This window comes from Vanellus vanellus, assembly GCF_965231255.1.
Source record: "Vanellus vanellus genome assembly, chromosome: 11".
In the NCBI taxonomy this organism is placed as follows: Eukaryota; Metazoa; Chordata; class Aves; order Charadriiformes; family Charadriidae; genus Vanellus; species Vanellus vanellus.
Window position 1 is genome coordinate 3114485 of NC_138916.1, and position 14870 is coordinate 3129354.

Sequence of the window (14870 nt, forward strand, 5' to 3'; positions counted from 1 at the left end):
AAGCCGTAGCCCCGCAGAAGCGCCTTCCGCTTCGCACCCCCTCGGAGGCGGGAGATGAGCCCGGGGTGTCCCCCGGCCACCAGCCCCGTGGCCGTGGGGGGTACGCGGGGACGATACTGCGGTGGGAAGGAGGGAGCCGCCGGCGCTTCCTGATCCGCTCGTTGTCATGTGGCTGCTGACGGCACAGGGACGGAACGGCTCATGGCTCACGGCTCGGTGAGGTGTTTGGGTTGTTTTTTTTTTTTTTTTTTTATTATTTTTCCGGAAAGGCCCTGCCTGGGAACCATGGGGAGAACTGCGGCCTCTGTCGCACATTCATCTTGGGGGGATGCGGAGGGTCCCCCAGCCCCGCAGGGAACTGGGAGAGGTATTTTTTCCCAGCAATTCCTGCGCCGGTGGGGCCTTCTCGCCATGCCAAATTCCCTCCCTCCCCCCACTCCCCCCCCGCCTCCATCTCACCACCCTACAAATGGTAGCGGAGACCAAAGAACAGGCTGCATAGGATGGGGGGTGGCAATAGGGCAGGTTTAAAAGCCCTATTTTGGGGGGGGTGGGGGGCCTTACAGCCCAGCCGACACCCAGACATACACCCCAGCACTGCTCGGGGTGGGGGGGTCCTGTCTAGAAGCTGAAGTGGAGCTTTGCCATCCGAACGCCCGGTGCCAGCATCACCCTCCAGTCCCTGCACCCCTCTGGTGTGAGAATTCCCCTCCCTCCCCCTCCCCGGTAACAGCGTCCCCATCCCAGCACCTGTGTCCTCTTCAACTTGCCCCCCAGTACCAGCATCCCTCCAACGTCTGCATCCCCTTCCCCGTACCTGCATGCCCACCCCAGTATCAGCATCTCCATCCCAGTGCCTGTATCCTCCTCACCCTTATCCCCCGGTACCTGCATCTCCCCCCCAGTACCTGCATGCCCACCCCAGTACCAGCATCTCTATCCCAGTGCCAGTATCCTCCTCCCCCTTATCCCCCAGTACCTGCATCCCCCCAAGTACCAGGTTCTCCATCCCAGTGCCCGTATCCTCCTCCCCCTTATCCTCCAGTACCTGCATCCCCCCAAGTACCAGGATCTCCATCCCAGTGCCTGTATCCTCCTCACCCTTATCCCCCGGTACCTGCATCTCCCCCCCAGTACCAGCATCTCCATCCCAGTGCCTGTATCCTTCTCCCCCTTATCCCCCCCCCCATACCTGCATGCCCCCATCCCAGTACCAGCATCCTCCTCCCCCTGCCCCCCAGTGCCAGCATCCCTCCGACACCTGCATCCCCCCCCCCCAGGTGCCAGCAGCCCCCCCGGTGCTTTCATCCCCCCCCCCGGCACCCCAGGGCAGATGGCAGGCAGGGCGCTGCCCGAGGGGGGGGGGGGAGCGGGGCAACCCCAGCTCTCTCCCGTCCCCCCGTCGTCCGTCCGTCCCCCCCGCCTTCCCCGCCTTCTTCCCGCCAGCTCCTCCTCTTCCTCCCCCGAGGCAGCCCGGGGAAACGAAAGTCTCCGTTGAGCTCCGCTCCGGCCCCGCCGATCCCATGCCCGACAGCCCCGCAGCCCCCCGACAGCCCGACCCCGGCCCCCCCGCAGGTAAGGGGGGTGGGGGGGGGGGTGGTGAGGGGAGCTCCCCGCTTTTCTGGAGGGGGAGGTGGGACGGGACGGAGCCCAAAAAGACCCCAAAGGGAGCCGCGGGTATTGCCCGCTTGGGGGAGGGCATTATATTTTGGTTTTAGGGGGCAAAAATATTGCGGGGGGAGGTGGTAAGGGGGGGTCCCCGCTTTATTTTGGGGGGGGGGACAGAGCTGGTGACAGCATCCCGGTGCTGCCCGGGAGGGGGGACACGGGACGGGACGGGGACGCGACCGTCGCCAGGGCCCCTCCCCCCCCCCCGCTTACAGCGGCGGCAAAGCGAAAGGAAAGTCACTTCGCAGCCTTTCTTCCCTTCCCCCCCTCCCCCTCCCCACCTTTGAAATCCAAAATTCCTCCCAGAGGGAAGAGAGGTTGGGGCGGGGGGAGGAGAGCCTCCAAGGCTCCCACGTGGAGGGCAGGGGGGAGCACAACCCTTTGTAGCCAGCAGAGAATCTCCCCGGGAGAGCACCCTTCACCTTGCCGGGGTGCTGCCGCCCAGTCACCCTTGACAAGGCGGGGGGTGGGGGGGTGGAGAGGGGCTGCTTGCCCACCTTGCGACTCCATTAGCCCTTCCCCACAGCGGGGTGGGTAAAGCGGGCTACCCACGGGTGACTGGTGTGACCCCCACGGGTGGGACTGTCATTGTCCCCCATCCCCCCCCCAGCTCATGCTCTTTCCCCCGCGTCCCACCTAGATGGAGACGGCACCGCCACCCCCACGGAGATGGGACCCCAACTGGGTCCACCCCCGTGCTCCCCTCCATCCCACCCGCCTGCGGCAGCAACGGTGGTCGAGGAGGACTTCCAGTTCGTCCTCTGCGAGCGTTGCCGGCAGGAATCGCCCAACCTCAAGCTCCTCACCTGCCTCCACACCTTGTGCCTCGACTGCCTGAGCGAGAACAAGCCCATCGGGCAGTGCCCCGTGTGCCGGACAGCCATGCCGCAGGCCAGCGGCATCCCCGACATGGACAACCTGCTCTTCACCAACCTGCAGGCCAGGCTCAACATCTACAAGAAGATCAGCAACGGCAATGGCCCGAGCTGCAGCCGGTGCCAGGGCGAGACGGCGGCGGTGTGGTGCTCCGAGTGCGAGGACTTCCTCTGCGCCAAGTGCTTCGAGGACCACCAGTGGTTCTTCAAGAAGCGGAACCATGAGGCCAAGAGGGTGGAGGAGCTTCGCGCCGAGTCGGCCCACCAGTTCCTGGAAGACACCAAAAAGTCCTGCAACCTCTTTTGCTCCAGTCCTGGTCACACCGACCAGGGCCACGTCTCCAGGTGAGAGCGGTGCTTTGTCCCCAGGTCCCATCCTGTACCAAAGGCTTTGGGGCTGCTGTTCCAGGACCGGCTGAGGTTTCACCACCTGCCTTTGGAGAAGGTCTTTGGGGAGACCAGGGTGTGATATGGGGTTGGCAGATCCCCAGGGAGGAGGGAGGGGAGGCAAAGGTGGGTTGAACACCCAGCTTCACGCCCAAATCTGCAGCCGGTGCTGAGAGGTAAAGCCCATTCCTGCCCCGTGCCTCAGTTTCCCCTCTCGTTAAACTCCGGAAAGATCTGGGGAAATCACACCCCCCCCTCCCCCAGCTCACCTACTGGTATTGAAGGATGCTCCCCGTTTCCTTCCAGCATCTACTGCACGAGGTGCAAGAAGGCGCTGTGCTGCCTGTGCGCGCTGCTGGACAGCCAGCACGCCCCGTTCTGCGACATCCGCAGTGAGACGCGGCGCAGGCAGGAGGAGCTGGGCACCATCAGCCGGCAGCTGAAGGAGAAGAGGAGCCTCTTCGAGGCCACCTACGCGGCGCTGCAGGACGAGGCCGCCCGGCTGGAGCAGGCGCAGCGGGAGATGCGGGAGCTGATCCGGCAGCGGGTGGAGCAGTTGGTGCGGCTGATCCGGCGGGAGGAAGAGGAGCTGGTGGGGCTGGTGGAAGCGGGGCAGGAGCAGGGCCGGCGGGAGCTGGAGCGGGAGCTGCGGCGCGTGGAGGGGGTGCTGCGGCGGATGGAGGCGGGCGAGCGGCTGGTGGAGAAGATGGACCTCTACGCCACGGAGCAGGAGGTGATGGACATGCAGCCCTTCATCAAGGACTCGCTGGAGGAGCTGCAGCGGCTGCAGCCGCCGATGACCAGGGACCGCACGCAGCCCGGAGAGTTCGCCGAGTGCAGAGCCAGGCTGCGGGGGCTGGCGGAGCGCGTCGTGGGGCAACCAGGTGAGGAGGCGCTTGGCCAGGCAAGCTGGGGAGGACCGAAAGCAGAGGTGAAGGTTATCATCCCTGGTTAGACCGTATTTACTGTGGGTTTCAAGTCTCCTTCCACGTGGTGACCTGATGGACCTGTGCCTTCAGCCGTTGCTCGTGTGGTGGGCACACTCCAACCTCCCCCAGGGATGGGATGCAGTTGTTGCACGACGGAGCGAGTCGTGCGGCAACCAGGTGAGGACGTGCCGGGAGGATGGATCCGGCCGCACCGCAGGCAGCGGGGACTTGGGCCAGCTCCGAAAGCCCTCACCCAGCTCCGGGTCCTGCCGGGTTCAGAGCCACCTCCCTGCAGCACAACGAGCCCAAATTCGCTCCTGGAGGGGGCTTATTTCTGCTGGGGCCAAGATTTGCTCCTTTGCTGATATGGCCAAGAACCCCTTTTTGGTCTCCCACCAATCTGACAGGCGCTGGTGGTGCTGGTTTCTGGGTCTCCGGAGGCTCCTGAACCCCTTGGGCCATCCCAAACCCAAGGGCTGAGAAGTGGGAAGGAGACCAGAGGTGTCCCTTCCTTGCTGCAGCCTCCGGGCAGGTTGTTCCCAGCTTGGCTGCCGCCGGGGCCGGGTGGGAGCCGCGGAGGCTCCGATTTGGGATTGCAGCCCTCCTCTTTCCATTGCAGGTACTAATTCCCAAGCTGTCCCTGCGGTGGAGGTGGCCCTGGAGAACAACCTGGTGAGATGTCTGCTTTTCATCCCAGTGCACCGCCACGTCCCGCTTTACCCATAAACATGGAATTTCCCCCCCCCCCCCAACCTTTCCTCTGACCTTTGCAAGCCTTCCCTGAGGCTCTGCCTTCCCCTCCCCCACCCCATTGCTCCCATTTCTTCCCCCCGGGATATTTCTGCCCGGGCAGAGAAGAACCTGCTTTGTAGCCACTGTTGCCCGCGTGCTTCCTAACCCTGTCCCGTTTCTCCATCCCTCATTTCCCCACCCCAGGGAAAAACCTCCCTGGGCTGTAGCGCTGCCAAACAGCCCCAGTTCGAGGGCCGTGCCTCAGTTTCCCCCCTGCTGAGGATGTTTGTCACCCCCCCCGGCTCTGCCCGCTGCTCGGGGACACCCCAGTCCTACAGAGGGGTCGGTGGTCTCAAGGTTCACCCTAACGCTGCTCCATGCTCTCTCCGCAGCAAGGGGAACCTGCCGAACCCGAGAGCCCGAGCATCTTGCCCTCATTCACCATCAGCCTCGAGGAGATGCACAGGAGCCCAGTAAGAACCGCCCCGGCCAGGCGGGGTCCCTTGGGGACCAGGAAACGTCACCCCGGCACCGTACATCTTCTGTGCTCTTCTCTCTCCAGGCTCTCCCCGTCACCGTGTGGCCCAAGCGGAGGTCACGCTGCACGGAGAAGGGCAGCCAGATGTCACCCAAGATACTGAAGCTGGAGTACGATGCTACGCCGGCCCCCAGCGAGCCCAGTTCAAACCAGTGGGATGGCAGAAAGGAGCCCAGCACCTCCACGTCGCCCCAGACCTGCAGCAACATCCCCACCACCAAGAGCCACATTGATGATACAGGTGGGGACCAGGGATGTACCCCTCCTCATTACCTTTATGGGGTCCCCCCCCCCCATCTTTCCCAGCCTCTGGGCACCCCTGTGCGCTCAGAGCCTTGGCCAAACCCTTCTGGAACAGAGAAGGGGAGGGTGGGAGGTGGTTCCCAGGGGGGTAGACCCGAGAGCGATGCTCAGGGGTGGCCGCAGATGCTCCATCCAGCTCCACATCCTACCTCCGAGGTGGCCAAAACCCCAACCTAGGGAAGAGCATAGCGGGAGGTGTGCAGGGAGACTCCCTTACCTCCTGCTCCAGGAGCTCTGGATTTTCCTTGGGGGGGAAAGAAAACCCCAAAACAACAGAAAAACCTACATTTTTTCTTCTCCGAGCTCACCCAGTTGCGCTCCAGCATCCCCCTTGGCTCTGCAAAGAGGAGGGAGGACGAAATGCATCTTCTGGAGTGGGTGGTACAGGCTGCACGGGGTGAAGCAGCAGTGGAAAGGTGGTTCCCCGACACCTTGGGGTACATCCGAGAGCACCCAAGGGCTGGGCGGTTGGTGGTCCTGGTAGAGTTTGCCCTCTGCTGCCAAAAAATATCAGGAGATGGAGTCAGTCGTCCCATGGGGAAATCAGTGGGATTCAAAAAGACAAAATAAAAAATGGGAGTCTTGCAGCTTCAGCATCCTCCTGTTCCTTCCACAGGAGACACCAGCATCATCATCAGCAGTTCGGAGGACAGCGAGGAAGAGACGGCGGTGAGTGTACCGCCGGGCCTCCCTCCTTGCTGAGCCACGGGCAGAAGAGGCACCCGCGCCCCATCATCTCCAGGGTGGCTTTCCCTTACCTCCAACCCGAGCCTTCTCCTTTCCCGGCGCCAGCTTCCTCTTCCATTTGGGTTGCTCCAAGGCGAGGGGGCGTGCGGGCCAGCCCAAATCTAGTCCTCCTGGGCCGAGACCTTCGCTGGTGTCTCCTGGTGGTGTGGAGCAACCAGGCTCCTCTCTCACAGGCAGCAAACCCCACCTTGAGTTGCTGTGGGGTGGTGTCCCTTAAGACAAACCCAGGCTGAGAAGCCACCAGAGAAGGTAGGGACCATCCGAACATCCCCCCAAAGTGACCCAAAGCTCCTTGCGGTGACTCCTTGTGGCGCAACCCAGGTGGCCCTGGGCGAGGTGGTTAGATGAACCAAGGGCACGGGGGTCCCTCCCGAGATCCTTTTGGAAACGGAGGCGAGCGCAGCCGATTTGGGAATCGGGACGGGGAGGCGGGTGGTTTTCCAGCAGTGGCTTAGTGAGGGGTTAACAGCCCCAATATTTTTTTTTTCTTCTCTTTTTTTGTATGAACTAATGCAGAAGCTCTTCTTACTCTTCAATAAAGCTGTTTCCAGATTAAATCTCAGCCCGCTGCTGGCTTCCTTATTCATTTTTTTTTTTTTTTTCCTTCGCTGTTTTTCCTTGCTCATCTCTAACGGGGGGAAAAAAATAAATAATAATAATTAAAAAAAAAAGAAATATATTGTGGGACTAAAACCCTGTCCCTGCTAGTGCCAAAAAATAAAAATTAAAATGGGACTTTTGGGGGATGTTAGCTGCAAGAAATCCCTGCGTCAGTCGGGTGTCCTTTGGTACGATGCGGATTTAAGGGTGTAGCAAAGGCGCAAGCTGGGGGGGGGGGGGAAATAAAAAAAAAATAGGTCCCAGGGGTATAAACAGCTCTGGTGCTGGGTGCTATGGAAGTGCAGCCCTGAGAGGGTGGGGAAAAATTGGTTTAAAGCCTGGAAAAGGCGTTGGGGGGGGGGCATGAAATAGCTGAGGGAGGAGAAAGGCTGAGCAGTGGGATGTAACCCAGGGAGGCTGCAGCCTTCAGGGGGTGGAGGGTGAAGGAGAACCTGCCCAGAGGCTCAGGCATCTTCTACGAGGAGGTTTTTGGGGCCGGGGAGGAACCTTTGTGGGGTCACCTGGGGACTGCCATGCCCTACACAGCGAGCTGAAGCCGCAAGAGCATCTCCGGCTCCCGGCTCTGCCCGGGATCTGTTGCCCACAGGGCCACCACGGGGCTACGAGCGCATGTCTCCGTGCAGGTGGTTTTCCTCCCCAAAAATACCTTGTATGCTTTCCCTCTCTGCTTAACCCTTCAATAAACCTTCTTCTTTTTTTATTTTTTTTTTTTTTGCATATAAATTCAATTTGCTTGTTGCTGGTTTGGGTAGCAAAGAGCATCTGCCATCGCATTTTGTCGCCGAATTTGGTTCCTCTAACTCCCTTCGGGCCAGAAGGGTCACTCTGGGCACAACCAGGGCGAGGGGGACGCGGGGCGCTGCCACCACCGGTACCATCCTTCCCCTGTCCCTTTGGAGAGGCACCAAACCTCCTCTTGGTCCGATTCGGTCCCCTTTTCCTCCAGACACCAACCAGGTCTTTAAGCCCAGCGGTATCTCACCGGGTGAGGTTGCTCAGCCACGTTTGCGTCCCTGCATGAGCTGCGGCCACACGAGACGTGCAGCAAGGGACAGCAAGTCCCCGGCCCTGTGTGTTGTGTCCCTCTGGGCACTGCCTGGAATCCCACACCCTCCTTAGGAGGAGCTTCATCCACAGCTTCGCTCTTGCTCACCTGAGCCAGACCCTGGTTTTGGGCTCTCAGTCGGGCTCCCCGTGGCCGGCCCACTCCTGAGACACAACACACACCCAACCCATCCCTGACAGCACAGGCACATCAGACCCTATGGTTTCATGACGTTGCACACAACCAGGTCTTTGCCCACAGCCAGTGGTGCACCCAAGGGTGCTCCCTCATGCCTTCCCAGCCAGGTCCAAGCAATCAGATGGGACTTGTCCCTCTTCTCCCATCTCTTGCAGGCCTCCAGCAAGCCCAAGAACATCAAAAAGTCCTCCAGCCCCACATGGTCCGGGAGCAGCACCTCACCCCACCACAGCACTGGTCCCGCCAGCCCTTGGGACAACGGGACGGAGCCAAGAACCTTGGTGTTCCTCAGCTTGAAGGTTGACCAGAAAAGTGAGCAGAGCCTTTCCTGGGCACAGGGAGCTGGGGAGCAGAGAGGGGCACCCCCAAATACTTACTCCAACCCCATCCATTCTCCTCCACAGCCGAGCGCATCACGGAGGTGGCAGCAACCGATGGAGAGCACACCTTCAAGACGCTGATTCAGACACCCGAGTCGGTGCTGGCGCTGCTCTCCCAGGGCATCCCCGTGGAGGTGGGGATCCAAAACCTACTTTGGTACCTCTCCCTGATCCCCAGGCCCATCCTCGTCGTCTATAACTTCTGGGCACCAGACCTGCCTGCTCTCTTTAAAGCCCTGGATGCCACAGGGAGGAAAGTGGACTTCTGCCATGTTGTGGGTGGTTACGTGGATATGTTATCCTTGATCAAGGAAAAGCTGCCCAGGGCCCCTTCCTACAACCTGAAGAACCTGCTGAGAAGGCACCTGCAGCTGCAACTCAACGAGGGCAACGGGCTGGCCATGGCCAAGGCTTTGCAGGAGCTTTGGGGAGCCCTGGAGCTCCCTGTTCAACCCGAGGCGGGGATGATGCTCACCCACTGCACCCTGCAGAGCTACACCATCCTCCGGCCCCTGGTGCAGCAGAAGCTGCTCACTAGGAGGGTGGCCAAGATCCTGGCCCGGCGCAACCTCATCCTCTGGGAGCTGGAGGAGGCATGAGGGCAACCGTGGCGTGAGCTGAGCTTGGCCGCGTCTCGGGCTAACCGTGCCAGGGATGCAGGGATGCTCAGCAGGGATGCTCGCTGGAGATGCAGGGATGCAGGGATGCTCGGCAGGGATGCAGGGATGCTCGGCAGGGATGCAGGGATGCTCACTGACCCTCTCCGCTCCCACCACGGCGCTTAAAAGGTTCAGGACCCTGAGTCAGCTCTAAGGGAGGGGCAAAGAAACCGCTTGATCAAATTAATATCTTTATGAAAATAAATCGCACAGCGCAGCCCAGTGTAATTTATCGGGGCGATTCCACCCCTCCTCTTCCCCAGTCAGGCGGGAGGGGACATAGTGGGAATTCCCTTCGCCCTGCCCGGGCAGCAGCAGGTACCTTGCCCCCCCCCCCCCCCCCCCCCCCCCGAAACATCCCCCAAATCCCCGCAGCCTGGATGGGGACCCCCGGGGACAGGTAAGAGAGGTTGCCAGCGGTGTCCCCAAGCGGGGCTGCGTGTGACACGGCAGTGCGGGGGACACACCGCCAGGTGGCCCTCTCTGCCCAAGCGCACACGGCCGGGCGTGCCAGGGCTGGCTGCCGTGGCTTGTGCACGCCCACGCACACCCACTCGTGTCCCCCCCCCCTTCCATCCCCCTTCCATCTCTCACACATCCCCAGAACCCACCGCTGGTCCTTCTCGTAGCTGGGAGGTACCGCGACCATCACCGGGGACTCTGGTCTGCAGCACCGGGAACAGGGTGAGGGAGGATGAACAGGTCATTTGGGTGGCTCGAGGTGGGTCTTCACCCTTCCACCCTCCCATAAGCAGGGAAAGGGATGTGGTGAAGGTCTCCTCTAGGAGAGGGTGCGGTGGGAGCTGCCACGCATGGAAAATTGGAGGGAGACAGGGAGGAAACATGACACACACCACCCTCCCCCACCCCCCATCTTCTGGGAGCCCCCCAGGAACAAGAGGTGGCCCAGAGACAGCCGTGAACTCCCCGCTGGAGGTGGGTCTTGGCCAGCGAGGCGGAGGTGGGCGATGGGGCTGCCTTCCCCGGCTATCAAAGTCCTGCTGCATCCAGGACCGCTCCAGCACCGTACGGCCCCATTTATAAGGAACGATCCCAAAGGAAGCTCCCACGGTGGCACACAGGGGCTTGGGGCCAATTCAGACCCGGGGGGAGGGGGGGGGGGGGGATTCTCTGGTGTCTGATACAGGGTTGTGCACAGGGATACGGCCTCTACAAGGGGCACAGCCGGAGGAGAGCAGCCCCCATCTGTCTGCTGTCACCCGCCTCATCAAAGTCTTGTAAAACAATAGCGAAGTCAATGGGCTGCGGGAGCCAGATTAGCTGTTTCGTTGCCCTGGAGCTGCCATAAAGCTCATTCATCCGCTACAAAAGGGTTTGTTCACCGCGGGGTGAGCAGAGCGACATCCAACAAGCCCCAAGCCTGGAGGAACGGGCTGCGGTTGGGGTGTCCCTACAGAGCGAGGGTTCTCCAAAGGTTCCACCACCTCCCACGGCAACTTCTCCACCTTCGCAGGCTGCCACGGCCCGCGTGGGACCTCCCTTCCACCCACAGCCACCCTATGAAAGTCTCCTTCTGCCTAAACCATTACACCCTCCAAGCCAGAGGTGTAAGGAAGAACTGGAGTCTCTCTCTCTCTTTTTTTTTTCTTTAGGGCAATAAATAACTTCACTGAATTAAGCGAATCTCTTGAAATGATATATAATATGCCGCTTGCTTGATTGGCCGTTATTAATAATGCATCGCTCAATCTAAACCATTCATAAAACGACTCCCTGCTAGCCCCGAGCAAAGCGCTTTGGGACTCAGAAGGGGAGGGGAAGGCAAGAAGGAGCAGCATAAATCCTTTCTGTTTATGAAAATGGATTTCTTCCCCCCCCCCCCCCCCCCAAACAATCATGCAAAACTAATTAGAGCCAAAGGGCTGGTTCCTCTGCATTTGATTACACCCTGCGAGGTGGCTCAGGTTGGCTGGCCAAAGCAGGTGGAAGCCCAAGACAAGGGAGAACGTGCCCTAAGGAAGGTTACCTGGATTATATTTCCCATAAAAACATCAGCCTGCTAACATCTGAAGAGGTTTGCATCCCTTGGAGCACCAAAAGCAAGGACAGGGTGGTCGGGACACTTACACATTTGGAGAAGCAGTGAAGCAAACCTTGTCTAGATGGAAGGAGAAACAACATCAACTCTGGTCAGCCAGGATTATGGTACATACACTCACCTGATTTTTGGAGGAGCTGACTTGGGGCCAGAAGCTAGCGAAGCCAGGAGAGCCCAAACTATGGGCTTGGCCTTCTCCTCCTTAAATAGGCGATGTACCTAACCAGTGTGGTGAGGAGGGCTCCTCCCTCAGACACCAGTTGGAGATTAGCGATGTAAATCAGCAAACCCTCATTGACCACGCTGGTGATCAGTGATTCCTCCAGCTGGGAGTCTGCCCTCTTTTATACCAGTGGGAGATATGTCCCCAGAGCTGTGATGGTCGACACCAGCTGTGGACCTGTTCCCCAGCTCACCTGTTACTTGTCACGTGTTTAGGAACATGCCGAAACTTAGGGTGCCTGGGGCTGAGGCAGATGTGGTGCGAGGGAGAGGGTGACAGCCCCAGAGCCTGTTCTTCCATCCATCCATCCATCCACCCATCGACCCATCCATTTATCCACCCATCTATCCATTCATCCATCCATTGGTCCATCCATCCATCATCCATCTGTCCATACATCCATCATCCATCCACCCACCCATCTATCCACCCATCTATCCATCCATCCTCCTCCGTCCTCTCTTGGACGTCTCATCTGAGGGGATTGAAAAGCCACCACAGAGCTCTGCTGTTATTCCCTGTGCTCAGCCCATGGGAAACTGAGGCACAAGTGGTGACACAAACCCCACACGTCGTGTCTACATGAATGGAGAGGTGAATGGTGAATGGAGGAGAGGTGGAGGTGGATGCCACGCGGCTTCATGCTATGATGACCTCGAGCGTGTGTAGGATAGGGTCTGGCCCTCAGGAGCAGGAAGAGTGATGCATTATCCATCCCGTCACACATGCCTCATCCCCTGACCCGTTTCTAACACAACACGTGGCCTTCGATGCTTCTGAAATGCTGCCACCGTATCTAGGACACTTGGGTTTCTTCCTCTTGCAAGATGAATGAAAGCATCTTGGGAAGAGCTCAGCGTTGTGCGGTGGATAGCAGCCAAGCCAGAAAGCAAACATCTTCTCTGCCTTGGCCACGTCCTTGTGGCGTTTTAACCTACTTTCATGCTCCTCAAAGCAACTTTGCGGTCTTGCAGCCCCGTGCCTCCCACCTGAGCTCTGCAGCCCAAGTCCCAGCCGTGGGTCAGTACCATCAAGGGCTGAGCCGTGGTCCTGCAGCCCCACAGAGGCGTGGAGAGCTTGGGATGTGCAATAGCAGGCAGCAGCGAGGGGCGAGGAGCAGTGTGGGTACGCGTCTGGCCTTCTTGGAGATGCTGAGCCCCCGAGTCCTGCCCTGCTGACCACGGGACTCCTTGCCGTGGAGCTTGGGAGAGGCTGAGAGCCTGTGGGCGTTCAGAGTGAGCAGAATGAGGGGCGGGGGGGGGGGGCAAATGCCTATAAACCACAACTCCAAATGTCTGATGCCGTAATTCCCTGAGCTGCAAATTGCTAGTGCTCGGGAGGGTGTCACGGTAAGGGTGAGGGCATGCTTGGGCGACCAGCCAGCCGCGGGGACGGGAAGGGAGTGAGTCATGGCTCAGCCCCAAAGACGCTGAGAGCACCACGGCGGCTCAAAGCCCGCTCCGGCGGGGAGGGAGACATGGAAGCGCTGCCCTGCAGATGCCTGCGCTGGATTTGAAGCAACGCCTCCCACCTGCTTGAACCTTCTACAGAACCCTATAGGCTTCCAAAGCGAGGTGGCCTTGTCCATCTGCTCGGGACAGTCCCCTGGACCATTTCTGGGGGGTGTCAGTCGGGCTGGGCCAAAACTGTACCGGTGACAGCCATGCTGTAGGTGGCCACGGTGAAACAACCAGATGGTGTTGGTTCACCTGCGTGGAAACAAAGCGTTTTGGGTGGCCGCGCACCACCCAAGCACCTCGCCCACCCCGTGGGTGTAAGCCACCCACCAGCCCTCAGGTCACAGGGCTGAAGGGAAACTGAGGCATTATGGTGGTCCCGGTGCACCAGGGGTCAGGCTGGGGGGTTTTGGACACAGCTCCTGGGAGGACGGAGGTTCCTGGATCCGGCATCGAGGATCAGACTTGGCATTCACTTCCCTGCCTTCCCTTCCTTGCCCCTCCGGCCGTCGCCCCCCCCCCCGCCCCCCGATCCTAGTCCTTGGGAGAACATGCCCATCCCCGTGGCCTCGGGGCGGGGATGCGGAGCGGGGCTCCCCCCGAGGGAGAAGTGACCGGGCTTTTACTCTGCCTTCGAGCAAGCGGGGAGGCGGTGAGACACCCCACCACCCCCCTCCCCAAGAATCCTGGGGGTCTCCAAACCCGGAGGCCCCCGCTACGTGCTCAGCACCCGCGGCGGGGGGACGGGGGGGGGGGGGGACACACGGGGGACGGGACAGCTCTAGGCGGGGCCGCTGGCTATCGCGACAGAGACGGGTCGGGGACAGCGGGAGGACCGGGCTGACCCATCCGAGCCCATGCGGAGCCCGCCCCGGCCCTCCTTCCGCCCCCCCCCACCTCCCCCCCCCCGGCAGAGCTCCCGGGTGCGGCCGCTTGTGGGGCGGAGGTGGAGGGATGCCGTGGCGGGGGGGGGGACATGGAGGGAAGCAGGAATCGATCCCGCTCACAAAATCAATGATTTCTCGGATTTCTCATGGCGGGGGGAGAGGCGAGGGGCAGGGCCGGGAGGAAAGGGGGGGGGGGGGGGGAACAGACCCCTACGTCGAGGCGAAACTGCGGAGGGGAGGGGGGGGGGGGGGGTCCCCTTTACCACTCCTTTCCAAAGGGTTGGAACCTTCAGGAGGAAGATGAGGGAGAACTGTCCCGTTCTGGGAACACCCGGCAGCCCCCTGTGTCGTGTCCATCCCCCCCCGTCCCGTCCCCCCCCCCCCCCATCCGCATCTCCTTCCCCCTCTTCTCCAATTCTTAAAAGCTCTTTGCGTTCAATCAGCGCGGTGAAGAAGGGACCCACCCGCGACGGGACGGCACCCGCCGCGCATCGCCCCGCGGAAATACCGCATCGCCCGGGCAAGCGGGGGGGGGGGGGGGGGGACACGACGGGGGCGACCGGGAGGGTTGAGCCGGCTCCCGAGCCTCAGTTCTCCATCCACAACCGCTTCCCAAAGGACTGCGGCCCCGCAATATCCCGGGAGGACGGGGACAGCCGTGTCCCGCATCTGCCCCGACGGCATCCCGCTCCCTCCGGGGCCGTTCGGGAGGAAACAGAGAGGTGTGGGGGGGTGTGGGGTGGTGGTGAGAGGGGCTGGATTATGGCTGCCGCCAAGTGCGTGTGAGTTGTACTCGTTGCTTTGCGGGGAGGACGCTTATTATGGGTATTTTTTTAAGGGGGGGAGGGATGCCGCGCCCGCCGCGGGATGCAGCCGGCTCCGTCCCCGCCGGAGGCTGGCGAGCGGCGGCGGTGGGTGGGTGGTGGGATGGGAAAGGGGTGGTGAGGAGGGAGGGGGCAGCCGTGCGGAGGGGGGGGAGGGGGGGGGGGGGAGGCTGGCAGAAATGCTAATTCCTCCCTTCGCTCTCGCCTCGGCAGCCCAGTGCCCGTACGGCCCCGCTCCGGCTCACAGCTCGGTACCGGAGAGGTTGCGGGGGTACGGGTGGGGTCGTCCCCCCCACCCCGTTCTTCTCCTCGCCCCCTCAGCGTCGTGTCCGGGCTGG

General features: G+C 61.1%; 1 protein-coding gene across 1 annotated transcript; it reads left to right on the forward strand.

Moving 5' to 3' along the window:
• Positions 1-201: 201 nt before the first annotated feature.
• On the forward strand, positions 202-9287 carry PML (PML nuclear body scaffold; the record flags this gene model as incomplete). The annotated part of the gene is made up of 12 exons (XM_082488933.1): positions 202-216; positions 734-859; positions 977-1088; positions 1447-1575; positions 2309-2888; positions 3237-3814; positions 4479-4531; positions 4984-5064; positions 5154-5370; positions 6049-6101; positions 8199-8355; positions 8448-9287. 12 exons carry the CDS (start codon positions 202-204, stop codon positions 9020-9022), a joined length of 2676 nt encoding a protein of 891 aa, XP_082345059.1. The 3' UTR covers positions 9023-9287.
• Between the last annotated feature and the right edge of the window lie 5583 nt (positions 9288-14870).